A 24,339-nucleotide genomic window follows, 5' to 3' on the forward strand; every position below is an offset into this window, starting at 1 on the left:
GAAGTGCCTCCATACATTTGGGATCCATGGCGAAGTGCCTCCATACATTGGTGGTCAATGGAATAGTGCCTCCATACATTGGGGGTTTTTAGAGTAGCGCCTCCATACATTGGTGGTCCTTGGAAAAGTGCCTCGAAACATCCCTGGAAATGGTGTCAACCACCTGGTTATGCTGTGCAGCAGAGCTGTGTAAATGTCAGCACTGGATAGACAAAATCACAGCTCTTACGATATGTTTGCCTGGAGTGCGGTCTCTAATAACGATGATATAAAAACAAGTGTTTAAAGCATGGGAGGAACCGGATCGGGTTTTATTGTCGGAGACGTGTGCGTGGCAGGAGCAGGTGAGCGGAATTAGCTGTAACTGGCAGAGCGGCTCTTCAGCTGTCGTCTTAAGAATAGCCAGGGTAGCTGCTCCACAATGACATTTACTCGAACCTCCCCGCAGACAAGACACGTGGGGTTTGTCCCAGCAGGACACGGATGCCTCGCAGGCCGTATGCGGAGTGCAGCCTCCATGGATGTTTATGTTCTGGGCGGATGAGGGAACGCTCTGTTCTCGGTTGGGTAGACGGAGCTGCCAAGATGAGGTTGTTTAGCTCCTACAGCTCTCGATATTTATAGCACTGAAAACAGTGAGGAGGACTTCTGGTCGAAGGTGAAAAGCGGAACAGAAGAAGAATGTGTCGTTGGGACGGCTTTTCTTCCTTGAAGTGTAACTTTAGCCAACAGCTCCGTCTTCCAAAATAGAAGAACCGCGGTTCCTGCCAAGTCCGTGTCGGTCACCGACGTAGACTCGGCCTTCTAAAAACACAAAGCCGGCCATAGACCTTGGGGAACGGTCGGGGTGTAAACGCACAATGAGTTCCAAGCGGTCTTTATGGTTAGGTTCCCCGCCAAGCAGAGGCGCTGATGTTTTTGGAAGTGGATGGTGGTAAGCCATATGAAAGCAGATGCAGCATTGGGGAGAACGCAAGCGACTGGGAAAGGGTTTTCAACGTTTTGTTTCCTGAGAACCCATATTTGGGGATGTTGGGTCCATTTCTATAGACATTGGATTATCAGCCAAACTGCTGAGGAAATGCCAGATCAGAAAGCATTCATCTGGTGCCCAACCTCTGGCACTTGGGCGCTTTTTGTGTGGCCTTTGGTGCCCCTATAGACACTAATCTGTATTCTCTCTTGCCTTGTTATAGCAATGATTTCTAGCAGACACAAGTCTGTGAGAGTCGCCTGAAGTATGTCCCCAGTGTCCGACAACTCCTATAGCATGTCCGCAGTCTCTGACCATCTCCTGCATCGTGTCCGCAGTCTCTGACCATCTCCTGCATCGTGTCCGCAGTCTCTGACCATCTCCTGCATCGTGTCCGCAGTCTCTGACCATCTCCTGCATCGTGTCCACAGTCTCTGACCATCTCCTGCATCGTGTCCACAGTCTGACCATCTCCTGCATCATGTTCATAGTCTCTGACCGTCTCCTGCATCGTGTCCGCAGTCCCTGACCATCTCCTGCTTCGTGTCCGCAGTCTCTGACCATCTCCTGCATCGTGTCCGCAGTCTCTGACCATCTCCTGTATCATGTCCACAGTCTCTGACCATCTCCTGTATCATGTCCACAGTCTCTGACCATCTCCTGTATCATGTCCGCAGTCTCTGACCATCTCCTGTATCATGTCTGCAGTCTCTGACCATCTCTTGTACCACGTCTGCAGTCTCTGACCATCTCTTGTACCACGTCTGCAGTCTCTGACCATCTCTTGTACCACATCTGCAGTCTCTGACCATCTCTTGTACCACATCTGCAGTCTCTGACCATCTCTTGTACCACGTCTGCAGTCTCTATCACCTCTATCATACAGTTAGGTTAGTTAGGCACAATTTTAGTTTTCTCAGGTATTTACCAAAAACATATTCAAGCTATAGTTATATAATGGATATACTGAAATACTGAAAGTGGAACTGAGGGAATACGTATTGCACCTTATCCTTCTACCCCCTAGACATAACAAGCATTTACCCCTTACAATGGGAAGGTGGGGGGAGGGGGTGCACTGCAAAGTCAATTTTGCAGCTACATGGCAATGACTTGACTCCTCCTGCACAAAATAATACAGTGGCCGTGACCAGGGAGGACACCGGCAGACTCGTCTTGTGTTTATGTAGATGATAGAAAGCAGACCTGGGTGTCAGGAGCCAGAGGAAAGTCAAGAGATGAAATATGGAGCCCACTGGTAATTAGAACACTAAAGCCTTTACTGAATGAAGAAGACAGCAATGTTCCCAGTGTTGGAACCCACAGCAAAGCCTGGGCAATGGCCAGCAATGTTCTTAGACTTCCTAAAGGGAACCGATCCTGCAAAAAACCAACCCTAACGAACAATTCTCCAACATGATGCCTCCGTAGACTTTTGGCTGTTTTATTTGCAAGCCCATATTGCACCTTCTGATCAATGGTGGTCAATAGAGAAGTGGCAACAAAGCACCGTGGGGGGCTAGAACTAAAGTTGAGGATTGCCTGCTGAGAACTTCTAGGTCCTCCTGAAAAAAAGATTTACCTAAAACTTGTGGAGATGCCACTCCGGGCCTTGTGTTAGTTCAGTGTTTCTCAACTCCAGTCCTCATGGACCCCCAACAGGTCATGTTTTCAGGATTTCCATTATTTTGCACAGGTGATTTGATCAGTTTCACTGCCTTAGTAATTACCACAGCTGTTTCATCTGAGGGAAATCCTGAAAACATGACCTGTTGGGGGTCCATGAGGACTGGAGTTGAGAAACACTGTGTTAGTTGGACCTTTTTTGGTGGAACAGGTTCACTTTAAGATGTTCAATGACCCCTAGATTTGACTAGAGATTGTAAATTCTGCACCAGTTTGTCTACCCCTTGAATACGGCAACCCTCCAGCTTCTCAGTACAATGGCCAAGCCATCAGATTTCTCTAACAAAACGGAGCATTCTTGAACATTGTGTTGAACGTAGCTCTTGCTTTGCTCCCTGTCATCACTGCTGCCATGTTCTTTGCTGCTCCTTTCAAGAACAGGGTTTGATCTCTGGCCATTTGGTGGCCAATACTAATGTAACTCACAGGAGTTACATTATTCACAGCCAGATCCCAAATCCAAGATGGCGGCATCAGGAGAGAGAAGAATTAGCCACGGGAAAACAGTGCTGGACTCCATAGATTATTAACCATTAGCCGCCCGGCCAATGGCCATTTGGCGGCTTGAAAAGCGCTGCAGCTTTCCGGGTGCACGCCATTTGGCGTGCTCCCGCACATGCGCGGTTGCAGAGCGACGCAGCAGTGCGATCTGTCACCGCCCGTGCACCTCGGACACGGCCGATGACAGATCCGAGTACCGACTCCCGTTGCCGGTACCATGTGACCTGCTGTGACCAATCACAGCAGGTCACATGACAGTTGTATACAATGAATGGCTTCATTCATGATGCCATCCATTGTATACTAGTGCCTAGCTGTGAATGGTCACAGCTAATCACATGCACATGTCATGTGATTAGCTGTGACCAAATCACAGCTAAGCACAAAAGAAAAAAAAAAAAAGCTGAATGAATCGATTTCATTCAGGTAAATGCGTGCTTATAGCAAAGTAATTCTTTGCTATAAGCAAATTGTGTAAAAAAAAAAAAAATACTGATCACTTCCCCAAAGTAGTACAGTGTTACTATGGTAACATTGTACTACTTTGGTCGTAGTAAAATATGAAAAAAAAATCTTAAAAAAAATAAAAAAAAATGTAATAAAAAATTAAATATAATAAAAAAATAAAAAAAATTAAAAAAAAATATATATATTTTTTTTTCATACTGTCACCAGTCAGTGTCCCTGCTCACCGCCATGCCAGTTATATGATGACGCTGTACTGCCCTGGTGACAGTATGTAAAAAACAAAATAGTGAAAATAATTTTTTTAATTTTTTCATTTTCTGAAAAATTATGATAAAAAAATACAACTTCAAAAAACTCACCATGCCTCTTATGAAGTACGTCGGACTGTCTACTCTGCAAAAAGGGGTCATTTGGGGGATATCTGTACTGTCCTGACATTTGGGGGATATCTGTACTGTCCTGACATTTGGGGGATATCTGTACTGTCCTGACATTTGGGGGATATCTGTACTGTCCTGACATTTGGGGGATATCTGTACTGTCCTGACATTTGGGGGATATCTGTACCGTCCTGACATTTGGGGGATATCTGTACTGTTCTGACATTCTTGGACCTCAAGAAATTAGATTGGCTGTCAGTACTTCAGGATTGATCAATATTCAGATCTATACCATAGTTTGTGAACTCTATAACTTTCCTACAAACTAAAAAATACACCCTCATTTGGGTTATTTTCACCAAAGACATGTAGCAGAATACATCTCGGCCTAAATTTATGAAGAACAATTATTTATTTGTAAACTTTTATAACAGAAACCAAGAAAAATGTGGTTTTTTTTCAAAATTTTTGGTCTTTTTTTGTTAATTTAGCAAAAAATAAAAACCCCAGCGGTGATTAAATACCACCAAAAGAAAGCTCTAGTTGTGTGAAGAAAATGATAACATTTTAGTTTGGGTACAATGTTGTATGACCGCGCAATTGTCATTCAAAGTGTGAGAGCGCTGAAACCTGAAAACTGGCCTGGGCAGGAAGGTGTAAAATTGCCCGGTATTGAAACGGTTAAGTACCTGGTTTTTTTTTTAATGTCACCAGCAACAATATTTGTAGCTGTTGACTTTTAATTTTTTTTAAATAATGGAGGTATGTTAAAATACTCATCAAGTCACATGATCATGGACAATTTGGGTTCCATAAAGCTATAACATTCCCAGCAAAATGCCACACTTTATAACTTGGGAGACCACAAATCCATCTAGAACCCCATTTGGAGTTTTGGCGCACAGCTCAGTCACCTTTGGTTTCCATCATTTAACGAGGAACATCTAACAAAACTGGAAAAGGCATTTCCTTTCGCCCTTTAATTAAAAACAAAGGGATGTTCTTCCCCCTCAAACTGATTATATTCCAAAGACTCACCTGACAAAATAAATGAATCCATTCAGTGTCACAGTTTTTGGTGCAAACGACCAGGGGGGCAGCCGGCCACAGTTCACCATTGACCACAAGTCTTTGTCGGGGTCATAGCACTGCATGACCATCGTTTCTTTGCCTTCCAGCGACCCGATGGCATAAAGCTTGCCCCTGCAAGAGGTGGTGGAGCAGTTGTCCATTGGGTACAACATGGGCCTGAGCGATTCCCAGGAGTCTACGCTGTGGTCGTAGCGCTCTGTGCTGTCTGACGCAATGACGTAAAGCAAGCCTTTCAGCACGGTGGAGCTGTGATATTCCCGGGCCTTCAGCATGGGAGAGACTTCTGTCCATTCGTTCACGCTGGAATTATACCGCCAAACGCAGTCGTATAACCGGGAGCCATCAGACCCTCCTGAAAACACACAAATAGAAAAAGGTATTCATAACACATACAGTTGTGTTCAAAATAATAGCAGTGTGTTGAAATAAGTGAATAAAGCTGAAAATCCTTCTAATAGCTTTTATTTCCATCCACACAAATGCATTGGGAACACGACACATTCTATTCCAAATCACAACATGAAGAAAAATACATCAAATTTGTGTTGTTCCTCTAAAAAAATGGAAGAAAAGTGAATATTAGACGGTTCAAAAAAATGGCCGTGTTTGTATTCTTCTTTACAAACTCAAACATTCACTATATAAACTGAGAAATGTTTGAAGATTTTGCTTTCCTTTGAATGACTTCATGAATATTTGGTTGTAGTCGCACTGTTTCTGAGAACTGCTGTACATCTGTGTTGCATGGAGTCCCCCAACTTCTGGCCCCTGTGATCAGGTATTCCAGCCCAGGATGATTGGACCACATTCCACAGTTCTTCTCTATTTCTTGGTTTTGCCTCAGAAACGGCATTTTTGATGTCACCCCACAAGTTTTCTATTGGATGAAGATCCGGGGATTGGGCTGGCCACTCCATAACGTCCATCTTGTTGGTCTGGAACCAAGATGTTGCACGTTTACTGGTGTGTTTGGGGTCGTTGTCTTGTTGGAACACCCATTTCAAGGGCATTTCCTCTTCAGCATAAGGCAGCATGACCTCTTCAAGTATTCTGATGGATTCAAACTGATCCATGATCCCTGGTATGCGATAAATAGGCCCAACACCGTAGTATGAGAAACATCCTCATATCATGATGCTTGCACCACCATGCTTCACGGTCTTCACAGTGTACTGTGGCTTGAATTCAGTGTTTGGGGGTCGTCTGACAAACTGTCTCCGGCCACTAGACCCAAAAAGAACAATCTTACTTTCATCAGTCCACAAAATGTTGCACCATTTCCCTTTAGGCCGGTCAATGTGCTCTTTGGCAGATTGTAACCTCTTCAGCACGTCTTTTTCCCAACAGTGGGACTTTGCAGGGACTTCTTGCAGATAGCTTGGCTTCACATAGGCATCTTCTAATTGTAACAGTCCTCACAGGGAACGTCACACCTTCTTTCATCTTCCTGGAGCTGATTGTTGGCTGAGTCCGCCCCATTTTGGCTATTCTTCTATCCATTCCAATGGTAGTTTTTCACTTTCTTCCGTCTTTCAGGTTTTGGTTGCCATTTTAAAGCATTTGCGTTCATTCTAGCTGAGCAGCCGATCATTTTCTGCACTTTATATGTTTTCCCCTCTCCAATCAACTTTTTAATCAAGGTACGCTGTTCTTCTGAACAATGTCTGGAACCACCCATTTTCCTCAGAATTTCAGAGAGAAATGCACTGTAACCAGCATGTCCAACATTTGCTGCCTTCCTTCCTTAAATAAGGGCAATAATTGCCACCTGTTTATCAAAGAATGAATGACCTCACTAATAGAACTCCACACGGCTATTATTGTGAACACGCCCCTTTCAATGAGTGATTCAATGACACAGAATCAGCAGCATGCATGTCATGACTGTTGGGTCTGTTGGATTTCTATGACTCTACTACACCTGCTAGGAAATTATTTGCCATGTAGAAATATCATTTCTACCAAAAACCAGTGATTGATCCGGTTAGTGATGTCTGACGGCTATTATTTTGAACACAACTGTATGTCTGGGAAAAATACACATGCAAACCAGTCAAGCCTTCTTAAAAAGAGTGTTCAACCAGGTTGGCCTTCCTAAATGGAATATTCGACCTGGTAGGCCTTCACCCTGTGTGGTTCTTCTAAAGAAGATTATACAACCAAACCTGTATGTCCAGGTTAAAGTGTAACTAAAGCCAACATTCATGTCCCATTGGAGAGATTTCATTGCAGTTCCTTACATAGTTAGTCTGGCTGAAAAAAAAGACAAAAGTCCATCCAGTTCAACCAGTTCATCTTCTAATACAACACATAAGAGGGAACCTCTTCAAAGCAAGGGAAATTCCCCCTCAGACAGCTATCAACAGAAAACGTCCCCATCCCAGGATTTCCTTTTTATTGTGCTGGTGTCAACCCTCCAGGACGTTTCCTCTTACTTTGAGAGAATGGCCATCAGGGTACACAGAGTGAATCTCCCCAGTGGGGACACTGACAGCAATAAAAACCTGAAGCGGTATCAAAACAGGTGCAGGGAATACCAATAATTGGTGCAATAGTGCAGGGTGTCAAACCAATTTCTAAAGCTAAATGGCTGCGGTGAGGAACTCTTGTGTTAGGGATCCGGGTATGACCGGAAATGTGTGGACTGACACAGGGAAGTAGCAGGCTTCAGGAACACAGGTGTAGTCAGGGCTGGAGAGGTGGAATGGTCAGGCAGGCCGTAAGGTACTGTCAGGTGCCGCCTGGCAGTGTCTCTAGCAGCCCACAGCACGGATTTCCTCAGGGCGCGGGGTCTAAGTCCCCGCCTGCTATTCACCAGGGCCCCTGATGGTGGGGATGGACTTGGTGCAGACTGGAACCAGGTTGCGACCCCTGAGTGCGTCCAGCTGTGGTAGAGAGTACTGGCAGGGGAGTGCAGGAACGGAGTCTGATGGGAAGAGGCAGGCAGACTTACTAAAGGTGATCCGTGCGGGATGGATGGATCGTCGGGTGAAGAAAGCGTAGTCAGACAGGCCCGGGTCGGTATCGTGCGGGCAGCGTGGTACAGGAGGAGCAAGCAGAGAATAGTCGGGGTCACAAGCCAGGTTCAGCAGGTAGCGGGCAGCGCGGTACCGTGGATCAGGCAGAAGGATGGTCAGGCAAGCCAGGGGTTCAACAGGAGACAGTCAGCAGAGGTCAGGATCAAAGCAGGGTCAGCAACGAGGCAGGAACACAGGATACCAGGTACAGGGGCTCATGGGAAACATTACACCAAGGCCCTGATCACAGGCCTGGTCATTCCTTAAATACACTTCCTGCAATCAGCTTCAGGTGTTGGCTGACTGCAGGAGTGAGCTTCTGGCTGCTGAGAGCACCCGCTGGTCAGCCCTGGTACTGCAGCCCACACGGCAGGCGAGTCCATTCCTGACATCTTGTTTGACAAAGTCACCCTAGCGTGAAGAGTGCCAAACCACTAAGGAGCCCAAGGAAAAGTTATTTTGTCAAAGAACTGAAAAAGCCAACACGTTTCTGGGGTCTGAACACTCTCTGCATCAGGGGTTGGATGTTGTATAAATTCTTGTAAGGCCTGAAGTAGCAGAATTGAAGGCCTCCAGCAATGAGGAAGGAGCTCCAGCTTTGCCAACTTTTGGATAACTAAAAAAAGTTTGGTTTTTTTTTACCTCAACTTAAGTTGGAAGTGTCCTACCCACTTGTGCATGTATAACACATGATTCAGCTGTGGTAGCATCCAAAAATATATTTTCTCTAAAGCAGGCAGCTCCTGAGGTACATGGGAACCAACGCTCAGAACTGCCACCAATCAGAAGAGAAGATTTTTGGGGGGCAAGATAATGCAGCAAAGCTGGTAGGGCATTATGACTGGTGGCTACAGCAAGACAGCCTGAGAAAAGGTTTCCCTCCATCACACTCTGGGAATCATTTGAAGGTGGCAAAGTGACCTAATCGTATGTCTTACCAAGCAGGAGGACACAATAACTAGGAGAACCTACAAGGGCTTTGCTGGTGCTTTACAGCCCAGAGATCCTAGGAAATGGATCCTGAACCCAGGAGTGCCTCCATGATGCCACCATACATGGGAAAATACTGTAGGCCAACGTCTTTTTGGAGGCTTTAGTGCTGTGCAGTACGTTAGTTGTGTGATAGAGTGACGGCTTTATGTGGTGGTAGCTTGCAGAACAGGGGTCTCTAAACTATGGCCTGTGGGCTAAACCTGGCCTGCTGCAACATTTTATCTGCTCCTCTGATGTAAGGGGGGACCCTCATGTAAGATGGGGGGGATGGGACTCTGGTGGGGACCCACATAAGGATGAGAGACTTTGGTGGGGACCCTTATGTAAGGGAGGGGGAGGGGACTATAGAGGGGACCTTCATGTAAGGTGGGGAAAGAAACTGGTGGGGACCCTCATGTAAGGGAGGGGGACTGTGGAGAGGACCTTCATGGAAGGTGGGGACCCTCATGTAAGGTGGGGATCCTCATGTAAGGGGGGAAAGAATCTGGTGGAGGACCCTCGTGTAAATGGGGGGGACTGTGGTGGGGACCGTCATGTAAGGAGGGAAATAATCTGGTAAGGACCCTCGTGTAAGGGGGGGGAGGGGTACTGTGATGGGGACCCTCAAGTAATGGGGGAAACTCTGGTAGGAACCCTCGTGTAAGGGGGGGGAACCTTCATGTAGGGAGGGGACAACGGTGGGGACCCTCACGTAAGGGGAGGAGGGACTGTGGTGGGGACCCTCATGTAAAGGGGAGGGTGGACGCTGGTGGGGACCCTCATGTAAAGGGGGGGAACTGTGGTGGGCACCCTCATGTAAGGAGGGCAATAATATGGTAAGGACCCTCGTGTAAGGGGGGGGGACTGTGATGGGGCCCCTCAAGTAACGGGGGGGGGGGGGGGAAGACTCTGGCGGGAACCCTCGTGTAAGGGGGGGATTCTCATGTAGGGAGGGGACAACGGTGGGGACCCTCATGTAAGGGGAGCAGGGACCGTGGTGGGGACCCTCGTGTAAGGGGAGGGTGGATGCTGGTAAGGACCCTCAAGAAAGGGGAAAAAATCTGGTGGAGACCATTGTGTAAGGGGTGGAGACTCTGGTGGGTACCCTTATGTAAGGGGGGAGACTCTCATGTAAGGGAGTGGGGGGAACTGTGGGGGGGACCCTCGTGTAAGGGGGGGGTGACTCTGATGGGGACCATCTTGTAAGGGGGTAGGACTCCGATGGGGACTGTTATGTATGGGGGGAGGACACTGATGGAGACAGCCATGTAAGGGGGGAGGACTCTGATGGGGACCATCTTGTAAGGGGGTAGGACTCCGATGGGGACTGTTATGTATGGGGGGAGGACACTGATGGAGACAGCCATGTAAGGGGGGAGGACTCTGATGGGGACCATCTTGTAAGGGGGTAGGACTCCGATGGGGACTGTTATGTATGGGGGGAGGACACTGATGGAGACAGCCATGTAAGGGGGGAGGACTCTGATGGGGACCATCTTGTAAGGGGGTAGGACTCCGATGGGGACTGTTATGTATGGGGGGAGGACACTGATGGAGACAGCCATGTAAGGGGGGAGGACTCTGATGGGGACCATCTTGTAAGGGGGTAGGACTCCGATGGGGACTGTTATGTATGGGGGGAGGACACTGATGGAGACAGCCATGTAAGGGGGGAGGACTCTGATGGGGACCATCTTGTAAGGGGGTAGGACTCCGATGGGGACTGTTATGTATGGGGGGAGGACACTGATGGAGACAGCCATGTAAGGGGGGAGGACTCTGATGGGGACCATCTTGTAAGGGGGTAGGACTCCGATGGGGACTGTTATGTATGGGGGGAGGACACTGATGGAGACAGCCATGTAAGGGGGGAGGACTCTGATGGGGACCATCTTGTAAGGGGGTAGGACTCCGATGGGGACTGTTATGTATGGGGGGAGGACACTGATGGAGACAGCCATGTAAGGGGGGAGGACTCTGATGGGGACTGTCATGTAAGGGGGGAGGCCTCTGATGGGGACTGTCATGTAAGGGGGGAGGACTCTGATGGGGACTGTCATGTAAGGGGGGAGGACTCTGATGGGGACTGTCATGTAAGGGGGGAGGACTCTGATGGGGACTGTCATGTAAGGGGGGAGGACTCTGATGGGGACTGTCATGTAAGGGGGGAGGACTCTGATGGGGACTGTCATGTAAGGGGGGAGGACTCTGATGGGGACTGTCATGTAAGGGGGGAGGACTCCGATGGGGACTGTCATGTAAGGGGGGAGGACTCCGATGGGGACTGTCATGTAAGGGGGGAGGACTCCGATGGGGACTGTCATGTAAGGGGGGAGGACTCCGATGGGGACTGTCATGTAAGGGGGGAGGACTCTGATGGGGACAGTCATGTAAGGGTCTCAGATAGGGACCATTTATTAAAGTTCTAATTCGTATCATGCTGAATAAATTAAAAAAAAAAAAACTCCAAGTAAAACCTATTTATTTGTGTAGAATTTAATTTGTTCATTTATACATTTTTTGGCCCATTCATTTTTGTGAATGACATGATGTGGCCCTCGTACTGAGAATTTTGGAGAACCTTGTATGTAGACCTTGCATGAATCTAGGAACAGATGGCGCGGCTAATCCAGTAATAAGGACTGTCATAGTAGTTCCTCAGTCCCGCACCTGCTGCAGGCACTCCCTGGGGACGTCGTCATTGTCACCTTGTCATAATGAGGCAATCACGGCACATTAGCTGGCACCGGGCTGTGAATGCTGCCTTCAGCTTGGTTTGTAGGCCGTGTTCAAAACTCTGAACACGGCACTGAATGTCTACAAGAGCCTCAGCATAGTCATCAAGAAGACCGATGCGCCTTGGACCACTGGAGTTCAATCAGCTTATATATCACCTTCCCTGGTCCTCCCTCCCCCTTCCATGCCAACACAATTTTAAAATAAAATCTTCATTACAATTCTTAATTTATACCTTGTGATGTCATCACTGGGTCTCTGCGTTTCTCTATGCAATGCATGCAGAACATGGCTGATGGGAGTGGCCAGCAGGGTGCTAAACACCCTACCTTAGCTCTTCTCTAAAGAGCACTTCAGCTTAGATGCAAGCAGTGGGCCGGCTCTTGGGAGGAGTTATTCAAATATCAAAATGTCTTGATGGGTGGGTGTCAGTCTGGAGGAGTGGGCATTCTTAGTAGGGCTGTATTTGCATGAGGACTGACCAGGTAACACCCAGATGTGATGCTGAGCCTCCGTGATTGAAAGAACCAAAATCCAATGAAAGAGATGTGGCCAGGGACAGTCAGACCGGGGAGGAAAAAGCAAGAGGATGCTGGACGTCCTCCAGCCAGAAAATGAGATGGAGCTCTATCTGACGTGCTGCAGCTTCTAATGCATATTGTGAGAAGCTCACAGTGTGCAGTGAAATCAGAGTAAGCCGTTTCAATACAGGAGAGGAGAAGGTACAACTGTGCAAGACTGAAGGGAAGGCCAGAGGTAGGATTTAAGGGACGATTCTTAGCAGGCATGGGGGCCAAGAGCACATTTTGGAGTGGAGCCTCCCTTCTCCTTTATTGCAATTTTAAGGAAAGGTACGGCCATGGGGTCAGAACTAACTCCATTCACCCCAGATCCCATCTGTCCAACTCATGGATGACTTGGGCCCATTGATATTTTTACAGCTCCCCATCAAAGCAGCATAAAGGTGAAGGAGAAGGGGAAGGAAGTGGGCTGAGCCTCAGGATGTAAAGAAGGGACTATCATCTCCAGCAGTTGGGTTCCTTCAGTTCTGATCTCGGAGCATATTATGTGTCAGTCCCTCCAAAGCCAATATTTCAGGTTCATTTGCATTACCCAGATCTACATCACCAACTCCAACCATGACACCTCTGCACAGCTCCACCCACTTCCTGCAGCCATTACAAAGAAGTCTCACCATGTCTTTATGGACCTTGCTTTGTGCACTGGTGCGCAGTCATGTTGGAACAGGAAAGGGCTGTCACGATCGCGGCGTCAGACCCCAGACCTTCTCACCAACTCGTGACCAAAGGACTAGCCAATCTAAAACCGAGATGTCACGTGCGTAACAATGCCACACTCAGCTTCACCCTGCACAACGATTTTCCAGCTAATGGACCACAGATCGATGTACCGTCAGCCTGAGCAATTGTTACTGGGTCAGGTTAATTACGCAATTAACCCTTCACACTGCCACCACCTCCTTTTTATACAGAGAAAGAGGAAACTCAGCAATATCTGCTATACACTATAATGATTGAAATAATCGTCTGCATAACACGGTCACCGCAGGCCGATTATACAGAGGACTAAACAAACACGGTAGCGCCCTTTTAGAGGCAGGAATTCGTAAATTACAATTAAGAGCTGTAGAAACAGTTCAACACTTTCAGAAGGAAAGATTTATTACTAAAAGGTCAAATGGGTGCAATAAAAATATTTACAGAAAAAATGTAACAAAGATATATATATATAAACATACAGAGACCAACAGCACAGCAAAGAGATATCAGAGAGAGGTGAAAGGGTTAAGGTACTTGCCAAAGTCCTGGGTTAGCAGATCCCAAGTTTCAGAGCAAAAGGGCACAAGTCTCCCCAGGTGGTATTGATGTTAAAATGGGAGACGTCTTCAACCTCACTCTTAGGCCTGACAGCCTATTTTGAAGTCCCCCAGCAGGGGGTGTCTCTGAAGTCAAGGACCAATACCCAGTTTAGGGCATGTAGGTGTGGGTGGATACCTCAACTACAGCCAAAATCTCCCGTAACTCATATTTTGGCTCATAACTTTCCAGCTGCACAAGTGACATTCCACCCGCAGGTAGATTATTATGCAGACAAGTCTGAGGATTGATTAGATATGAATTATAAAATTATACACTGAACGGTTCACGAGATCTATTTTTCTGCTTTCCTATGTGTCCGAGACAAGGCGAGTGACCCATCAAATTGTTCGCCTGCTCATCGCCCATCTGGCGATATGCCTGTTTTTTATGTAAGTCTCTCATATTCCAAGATATGAGACACAGGGGAAAGATGGATTTTAACAGAGGTTATCTGATTCTGTCACCTACGCTGAGTTAGGTTTATTAGGTTGGAATCTCTTTCAACTCCTGGGAAAGCTTGCCTTATCTCTTCCGAGGTGTTACAATTTGCAGGTTCTTTGGACAGGGAGGCCCCGGCTCCCTTGGGGGGCTTTATAGCTCCTATGACATTCCTAACTCACACACATCTGGCCAAATGTTGCTGGACCTCTCCGATAAGGGGGAAGAATGAGAGAGAAATATATTTGTCAGGAGGGTTAATCCCTTTGCCAAGATGGAGGTTGAAACCAAAATGGTTGAACCGCGTCCATCTCTGGGTATACGCTGTTACAGGGGCCATCCCCAAACTCTTCCCACAAAGTTGGGAGTATGAAATTGTCCATAATGTCTTTGTATGCTGACTCCTTAAGAGTTCCCTTCACTGGAACTAGGGGGCCAAGCCCAACCCCTGAAAAACAACCCCACACCATAATCCCCCCCTCCACCAAACTTTACACTTGGCACAATGCAGTCAGGCAAGTACCGTTCTCCTGGCCACTGCCAAACCCAGACAGGTCCATCGGATTGCCAGACAGAGAAGCGAGAGAACATATCTCCCTTGCTCTAAAGTCCAGTGGCGGTGTGCTTTACACCACGGCACCCGACGCTTTGCGTTGCACTTGGTGATGGAAGGCTTGGATGCAGCTGCTCGGCCATGGAAACCCATTCCATGAAGCTCTCTACACACTGTTGTTGGGCTCATCTGAAGGCCACACCAAGTTTGGAGGTCTTTAGCTATTCACTCTGCAGACAGTTGGCGACTTCTGCGCACTGTGCACTTCAGCATGCGCTGACCCCGCCCTGTCATGGGACGTGGCCTACCACTTGGTGGCTGAGTGGCTGTTGTTCCCAGTTGCTTCCACTTTGTTATAATCCCACTAACAGTTGAGCGTGGAATATTTAGTAGCCAGGAAATGCCACAGGATGGACTTATTGCCCAGGTGGCCACCTATCACGGGACCACGCTTGGAGTCACTGAGCTCCTGAGAGCGACCCATTCTTTCACCATTGTTTGTAGAAGCCGTCTGCATGCCTAGGGGCTTGATTGTATACACCTGTGTCCATGGAGGGGATTGGAACACCGGAATCACATGATTTGGAGGGGATTGGAACACCTGAATCACATGATATCGAGAGGATTGGAACACCTGAATCCCATGATTTGGAGGGGATTGGAACACCTGAATCACATGATTTGGAGGGGATTGGAACACCTGAATCACATGATATGGAGGGGATTGGAACACCTGAATCACATGATTTGGAGGGGATTGGAACACCTGAATCACATGATATGGAGGGGATTGGAACACCTGAATCACATGATATGGAGGGGATTGGAACACCTGAATCACATGATTTGGAGGGAGGGCCCAATAATTGTGGCAATATAGTGTATTTTAAAATTACTTTAAAGCAGAACTCCAGCTAAAAAGATAAAATAAAGAGCTAAATAAAAGAGCTCAATAAAAAGATACAATTACAAAAACTAACTTTTGCTGCAGTTTTCACCTTCATTCCAGAGGATTTCGCTCATAGTACTTTCTTGCCTCAAGGTGTCCAACATCACTCAGTCCTCTTCCTCTGAGCCCAGGTTGTCCTGCACCCTCCTCCCCCCCGGTCTGTGATTGAACAGTGAAAGGAGAAGCAGTGCACCTGTCACTCAGGATGAGAGAGCAATCAGCACATGAACCGATTGGTTCCTTGTACTGCTTCTTCCTCTTGCACTCCAGTCCGGCTGCACCAGGTCACCTTCAGGAGGAACGTAAGCCGCTTGCATTTAAAAAATACATTTAGTGATTTATTAAAGTGATACTAAAGTCTTTTTTTTTTAATAACAAACATGTTATACTTACCTGCTCTGTGTAGTGGTTTTGCTCAGAGCAGCCCCGATCCTCCTTTTCTCGGGTCCCCCGTCAGTTCTCCTGGTCCCTCCCTCCCGTCAGGTGTCCCCACAGCAAGCAGCTTGCTTTGGGGGCACCTGAGCAGGTGCACTCGAGAGCCGCAGCTCTGCATGTTCATTCACACACAGAGGCATTGCTCGGCCCCACCCCTCCCTCTCCTGATTGGCTGAGGCTTTCAATCACAGCCAGTGAGCCAATCAGGAGTGGGAGTCTCGGGAGAACTGAGGCTCTCCTGGACATGGATGAATATGGGGCTCAGGTAGGTGTTAGTGGGGGCTGCTACACACAAGTTTTTTTTTTACCTTCTTGCATACAATTGAGCCTTCAGAACCACTTTAAGGATTACAGAGTTGGACTCAAGTGACCCTCTAGGGCACGGGTGTCAAACTGGCGGCCCTCCAGCTGTTGCCAAACTACAAGTCCCATGAGGCATTGCAAGATTGACAGTTACAAGCATGACTTCCAAAGGCAGAGGCATGATGGGACTTGTAGTTTGGCAACATCTGGAGGGCCGCCAGTTTGACATCCCTGCTCTATAGTATTCCTCTTCGCTCCTCCATCGCAGCTACATAAAAAAGGTTATGCGGGGGGAGGAGCTGGGCCAGCACATACAATAACTAGACACTCCTAGAAGAGGAGAGGGCTTAGAAGTGCAAGGAGGGAGAGGCCTGTGCTAGAGAACTGACTCTCCAGCTAAAAAAAAATGATAATCATGAACAGCTCACTAAACGTTACCATTACAAAACTGCTGCAGTCTTCACCTTCAATGCAGAGACCTCTCCTGCAGTACTTATTTACTGCCACTAGATGTCCTCAGTCTGATGGCCAGCATCACTCATCCTGAACCCGCCCCAGCCTGTGACTGGACAGTGAAAGGAGAAGCAACACAGTGATGAGCTCATCTCTCTGTCACTCTGCTCTCTTCTCCTGTCAGCATGCTCCTTGTACCACTTCTTCCTCTCTGCACAGGGACTACAGGAGGCGGATAACAGGTCCCATTCAGCTACTTACAGCGCTTGCATTTAACAAATACATTTAATGGTGTATTATTGATCGCAGAGCCGCATTTATTTGTATCTTTTAGATCTGCCTGGAGTCCCATACTCTCTGCTTGAATATTAGGATCCAGGGACTGACTGAGGTCCTCTCGCTGCAAACGAAACGTATTTGCTTGTTCTAGTTGTTTATTGAGAGCGGCTGACGACTATTAATACACCAGCGCGTGACATAAAGAGGGGGAAGCCGAGGAGTGTGAACCTGTCTACCCAACATGGATCTGGGCCAACCGCTCCCATGGCCGGGACAAAGGAAAAGCCTGGAGGGGCTTACAGGAACCACCAAACGGCTCCAGCTGTGCATGATTTATGCTGGGGGAGGGTCACAGATATAACCTGGATCAGGGGCAGACTACCAGTCATGGCCCCCTCCCCCCCCGTGACCTCTGCCAGTGATCTCAATATAAAGTTATGTTTAAATCAAGGACAGGTAGCAGGATAGTCGGGCGTATGCCCCCCCCCCCCCCCCCCCAGAGAAAGGGACCGTTTGAGCAGCGGCGGACAGCAGGAAGATCAATGTGGTGGGGCATGGGGGAGGGCAGTTGCAAAGCGACTGTCGTGAGAGAGGGAAGAGAGGGGGGGGGGAAGAGAGAGGGGGGAAACAGAGAGAGAGGGGGGAAGAGAGAGGGGGGGAGGGGGGAGAGAGAGGGGGAGACAGAGGGGGGGGGGAGAGAGAGAGATGGGGGGAGGGGGGAAGAGAGAGGGGAGAGGGTAAGAGAGAGATGGAAAGAGGTGGGGAGAGAGGGGGGGAGGGTAAGAGAGAGGGGGGGTGAGAGAGGGGGAAAGAGGGGAGAGGGCAGAGAGAGAGGGGGGGAGAGGGAAGAGAGGGAAGAGGGGGGGAGAGGGAAGAGAGAGAGGGGGGAGAGGGAAGAGGGGGGGGGAGGGAAGAGAGGGGGGGAGAGGGAAGAGAGAGGGAAGAGAGGGGGGGGAGAGGGAAGAGAGGGGGGGGAGAGGGAAGAGAGAAAGGGAGAGAGGGGGAGAGGGAAGAGAGAGAGGGGGGAGAGGGAAGAAAGAGAGAGAGGGGGGAGAAAGAGGGGGGAGGAAGAGAGGGGGAGAGAGAGAGGGGGGAGGAAGAGAGGGGGGCAAGCAAGAGGGGGAGAGAGAGAGGGGGGAAGCAAGAGGGGGAGAGAGAGAGAGGGGGAAGCAAAAGGGGGAGAGAGAGAGAGGGGGGAAGCAAGAGGGGGAGAGAGAGGGGGGGAAGTAAGAGGGGGAGAGCAAGAGAGGGGGGAAGGGAGAAAGAGAGGGAAGAGAGAAGGGGGGGAGAAAGGGAGAGCGAATCATATATACATACACACACTTATTGAATGCTCTCATTGGGGAGGGGGGCGCAATCTAAATACACTACTGAGGATAGTCAGTCCATTGCCGGGGACCAGAGCTGTGGACAAGATGTTAGATAATAAGGAGGGGCCGTATATTGCTGCCTGGGAGATACAGGTATTGCATACAGTCGCTCATAGATATCAATGGCTGATAAACGCACATAAACACACGCATGCGTATTCCCAAGTACAGTTCTATCTGCCCCTCACAGCTAGACTTAGGAGGTGGAGACAAAAGCACTGCATGCACTTTGACCCCTAGGGAACCAAAAACATTAAAATCAAAGTAGGATTTTCTTTGACCAAACTAATTGGTCTAACAGAAGATCACCGCTCACCTGTCACGTAGATGTCATTCCCCAGTGCTGCAATGCTGTAGCCGCCTCCCAGATGATCCGGGAATTCCGCCAGGTACCGCCACTGCCCCGTGTGAGGGTTATAACAGTCCACCGTCACCAGCTCATCACAGTCCTGGTCGCAGCCGCCGACCACCACTAATATCTCTGCCAGTCCCGTGGAAGGCCGTGGCCTCATTCTCTCGCAGGGCAGGTCGTGACGGTCGTACTCGGAAGACTGGAAGGCACGGGCTTCACCAATGAGCCTCAAGCAAGAGGGGCTGAAGTAGACCAGGGGGTCGCTCTCCACGTGGGCCAACAGGTAAAAGCGACGGATGAAGGGCAGACGGATGTGCTGGAAGAGCTCAGGCCAGCGGTGCTGGCGGTGGGGGAGGTCAGCCCTGACCCACCTAAGGATAATCTGATAAGCCGCCTCCTCCTTGTCCACGCACAAGCGGTCATCCATGATATATTCCAGCATCCGTTGCCACGGCAACCGTTCCACCTCCCGGGCCTGGGCCAGTTGTGGCATGTGGGCCAGGATAAAGCGCTTGGTGCTCTCAGCCAAGCCCCGGCAGGCGTAGGCCTCGGCAAAGTCCTGGATCTCCAGACAGTTGCTGACATCTAGCTGACGCTCCAGATAGGCACAGCAGGCCTCCTTCACTGAGGGGAACTGGAAGAGGTCCGCGGCCTGCAGAAGGGGTTCCACATTCTCTTGAGTGACAGTCACCCGGCCAGTGTAGCAGAAATCCACCAGCAGACCCAGGATGGGTCCAGTGACCTGATGCAGCTCCACCCGCTCAGCCTGGCTCTCCCGCAGCCTCCCTGCAAACATGGCACGGAAGTAGTTGCTGGCCGCAGCCAAAACGGTGCGGTGGCATGGGAAGTCATGCCCTCCAGCGCTCACAGTCATGTCGAAGAACTTGTGCTCAGCCCTCAGTTCGTTAATACCTCGCAGGAGGTGGAGGGCATGTGAAGAGTCGTAAAAGGGCAGAGAGGAGTCAGGGGGAGGTGGGGAAGTGGAGGGAGAGTTATCCATGATGACGACCCAAACGCAAGGGTCAGCGGAGGATCATCTGTGGAAGACAAAGAAGAGTTAACCATAGGCGGCATTCTGTTATTTATCAAAGCATCTGAAAACAGAACTATTTGTGTTCACTTCATGCAGTCAGTCAGAAGTCAGGTTAAGGACAGTTGGTGAAAATGACAGAGGTGATACGCAACACAAACCACAGATTCAGATACTTAAATAAAATATAAAAAATCTTTAATTCAATAGCTATTACCATGATACTTTGTAGAATCCAATACTGGTTGTATGCAACATTTCAAGAAGAGCCATTGTGGTTGCCCATAAAACCATATTTGACCATTCAATGTTCTGAAGCAGCAAGGAAGATTCTCATTATCTGCTTTGGGCAATAAAAAAACGTTCCTTCAGGACAAGGCATGGAACAAAGATGTGGAACAACTTCTACTGAACCACCTTACTGTGAGCTGACTAGCTATGTTGGCATAGACATCTAAAAGGAGGAACTATTGTGGCTGCCCATAAAAACCAAATTCAACCTTTCAATGTTTTAGGGCAGCAAGGAAGATTCTCATTATCTGCTTTGGGCAACAAAAAAACTTTCCTTCAGGACAAGGCATGGAACAAGGATGTGGAACAACTTTTACTGAACCACCTTACCATGAGCTGACTAGATGTTGGCATAGACATCTAAAGGAGGAACTATTGTTGTTGCCCATAAAAAAAAACAAATTCAACCTTTCAATGTTTTACCCCCTAGACCAGTGGTTGTCAACAATGTTTTAGGGCAGCAAGGAAGATTCTCATTATCTGCTTTGGGCAATAAAAAAACGTTCCTTCAGGACAAGGCATGGAACAAAGATGTGGAACAACTTCTCCTTAACAACCTTACTATGGGCTGACTGGCTATTTTGGCATAGACATCTTAGGGAGGAACCATTCTGGTTGCCCATAAATCCACTTTTGACCTTTCAATGTTCTAAGGCAGCAAGAAAGATTCTCATTATCTGCTTTGGGCAACAAAAATTTCCTGCAGGATGAGCTATGCAACAAATATGTGGAACAACTTCTACTGAACCACCTTAATATGAGCTGACTAGCTATGTTGGCATAGACATCTTAAGGAGGAACTATTGTGGTTGCCCATAAAAACCAAATTCAACCTTTCAATGTTTTAGGGCAGCAAGGAAGATTCTCGTTATCTGATTTGGGCAACAAAAAAAACTTTCCTTCAGGACAAGGCATGGAACAAAGATGTGGAAACAACTTCTCCTTAACCACCTTACTATGGGATGACTGGCTATTTTGGCATAGACATCTTAGGGAGGAACCATTCTGGTTGCCCATAAATCCACATTTGACCTTTCAATATTCTAACGCAGCAAGGAAGATTCTCATTATCTGCTTTGGGCAACAAAAACTTTCCTTCACGATGAGGCATGGCGCACCTGTCTAGGATGTGGAGCAACTCCTCTTGACCCACCTTTCTATGGGCTGACTAGCCATCTTGGCATAGACATCTCAAGGAGGAACCTTTATGGTTGCCAATGAAACCAAATTCAAGCCTTCAATTTTTTAAGGCATCAAGGAAGATTCTCATTATCGGCTTTGGGCAACAAAAATTTTCCTTCAGTACAAGGTATGGAACAACTCCTCTTGACCCACCTTACTATGGGCCAATTAGCTGGGCATCCCCAAGCTCATGAAGTCAAATGCTCCATACCTTGCAATGATGTAACAACTGTATATAGGTAGGAGTAAACTCGGATTGCATGTGTTCTATACACCAGTGGTTCTGGGAGGATAGTTGGCAACAGGGGCATAAAGGAATTTTTCCATGATCCCAGAATGAAGAATAAACCATTTCCAGGAATTGTGTTGATACATTTCACTGTTGAAGACATTCCCTTTATGAAAACCTAGCCAGCAGTTCCTAAGGCCGCTATGACTGACAGTTTTTATAAAGCTCTAACATAAGTCTTCTGTTGTATCTCATTGTGATTCTGTTAACATCCACCGCTCAAGCCCTGAGGAGGGGGGAGGCCTTTCCCCTGAGACCTGCTGGCAGCTTTTATATGCTCTTATTGAATAAACATTTTTAAAAAGTCCTCAGAGTGATATGAACTTTTGTACTAGGTGCTCCTCCATACCCACCGCAGAGTTTATTCCCATTACAAAGACATGCTGTTCCTTATATAGATTTCTGCATGCTCCCTGTAGTGATAATTTGTTGCTGTAAAGTATCTGGTCTTCTCTGTTCATGGGTTGTTGAGTAGGGATGAGCTTGGGTTTAATTTGAACCCTGAAGTTCATAGTTTCATAGTTGGAAAAGTTAAATAAAAGCCTTCTGTGGTTGTTTGGGCTAGAACAGAACCTGTAGACTTCATGTGGGGATTCCTATGACATCATTTGCCCAGTTTGGCCAGATAGTCATATTGGGTCAATGTCCTTGTCCTAAAATGGCCATATTGCTATATTAAGTCAGTCATGACATGAGAATCCCCACCTCTTTGTGTCCATCTAGTTCAACGTGTGTGTTATGCCTCAGTCAATAAGCTGGATTGAGCTTGAATTTCCCCTCCCCAAAGCTGAGATACAAGGGGTGGATATTCTTGTGACATCATTGACTTAATATGACCACATGGCCATTTTAAGACAAGGACATTGATCCAATATGACCATGTTGGCAAATGAGGTCAATGATGTCATGAGAACCCCCAACCCTTTGTGTATGTCAGCTGCAGGGTGGGGAATCCCCCACCTGCAGCTCATTGGCCCAGCAATGACAGCTAACTTCTGGGTTCAAACCAAACTCAAGCCTGAACCCAAGCTCATCATTACTGTTCAGCTTAGCCAGTTCTATAAAGAGCCCTTTGTGCTGGTTGGATCAGACCTGACCTGTAGGCTTGCTGTGGGGATTCCTGAGCCTGAGGCTGATGTACACAAAGGAGTAGGGATTCTCATGACATCACTGCCCTAATATAGCCATATGGCCATTTTCGGACAAAGACATTGACCCAATATGACTGTCTGGCCAAACGAGGCCAATGATGTAATGAGAACCCCAACCCTTTGTGTACATCAGCTGCGTGGTGGGGAATCCCTTGCCTGCAGCTCACTGGCCCAGCAATGGCAGCTTCCTTTTGGGTTTGAACCAAACTCAAGCCTGAACCTAAACTCATTACTACTGTTGTTCAGCTTAGTCAATTCTATAAGAACCTTCTGTGCTTGTTTGGGCCAGACCTGAACCTGTAGACTTCATGTGGGGATTCCTATGACATCATTGACCCAATTTGGCCAGATAGTCATATTGGGTCAAAGTCCTTGTCCTAAAATGGACATATTGCTATATTAAGTCAGTAATGACATGATAATCCCCACCCCTTTGTGTACATTAGCCGCATGGTGCATGGTGGGGAATCACCTGCCTGCATCTCACTGGCCCAGCAATGGCAGCTTCCTTTTGGTTTTGAACCAAACTCAAGCCTGAACCAAAACTCATTACTACTGTTCAGCTTAGTAAATTCTATAAAAAGCCTTGTGTGCTGGTTTGGGCCAGAGCTGAACCTGTAGACTTCATGTGGGGATTCCTATGACATCATTGACTCAATTTGGCCAGATAGTCATATTGGGTCAATGTCCTTGTCCTAAAATGGCCATATTGCTATTTTAAAATCAGTAATGACATGAGAAAGGGTTGGGATTCTCATTACATCATTGACCTCATTTGGCCAGACGGTCAGATTGGGTCATTGTCCTTGTCCTAAAATGGCTAGATTAGGTCAGTGATGACATGAGAATCCCCATCCCCATCGGCTGCAGGATGGGTATTCTTATGACATCACTGACCTAATCTAGCCATTTTAGGACAAGGACAATGACCCAATCCGACCGTCTGGCCAAATGAGGTGAATGATGAAATGAGAATCCCAACCCTTTGTGTACATCAGCCACATGGCGGGGAATCCCCTGCTTGCAGCTCATTGGCCCAGCAATGACAGCTGCCTTCTGGATTTGAACCAAACTCAAGCCTGAACCGAAGCTCATCACAACTGTTCATCTCAACCAGTTCTATAAAGAGCCTTCTGTGCTCTGTTGGGTCAGAGCTGATCCATTGGCTTGCACTGAAATCGCAGTCACCACTAAGCAGGAAGCGAAGACCACCTTAAAAGATGGCCGCAGTCATGTGCTTATACACTTACAGACTATATAGGGCAACAAGGTTTTAAAAACACAAGGACCATGGATAGACCATGGATAGAAGTCATTTTTCAAAGCTGATCATATTGACGAAATATATTGACAGACAGACCACAGCTCTTCTCTAATAATCACGCCACAAAACTGTAGATGACCCTTAAAAGGACACCTCTCCTGAAATGCAGAGGAGGCCCTTTCCAACCACCTTCTCCTTAGTTGTCCCTGACATTAATACCTTTTGAGTCATCGATTAGGACCAAGCATGCGAGTCAGATAAGTAAGAGTGAGGTCAGCACTCCTAATCTTGGGTC

The 24,339-nt window shown here is 47.7% G+C and overlaps 1 protein-coding gene across 1 annotated transcript in view; it reads right to left on the reverse strand.

Annotated features, from left to right (window-relative positions):
• The window catches only part of LOC149427611 (kelch-like protein 21), a 39,168-nt gene that overhangs the window by 9,086 nt on the left and 5,743 nt on the right, over positions 1–24,339 (reverse strand). The window contains exons 2-3 of the mRNA XM_089667856.1: positions 18,802–19,874; positions 5,047–5,452 (exon numbers count right to left, since the gene is read on the reverse strand). Of these exons, the coding sequence (XP_089523982.1) occupies positions 5,047–5,452; positions 18,802–19,837 (1,442 nt within the window). The 5' untranslated portion in view covers positions 19,838–19,874. The remainder of the gene's footprint in view (positions 1–5,046; positions 5,453–18,801; positions 19,875–24,339) is intronic.

This window comes from Staurois parvus, unplaced genomic scaffold (genome assembly GCF_062004578.1).
Source record: "Staurois parvus isolate SC_StPar_1 unplaced genomic scaffold, SC_StPar_1.0 ptg003625l, whole genome shotgun sequence".
NCBI classification, from domain to species: domain Eukaryota; kingdom Metazoa; phylum Chordata; class Amphibia; order Anura; family Ranidae; genus Staurois; species Staurois parvus.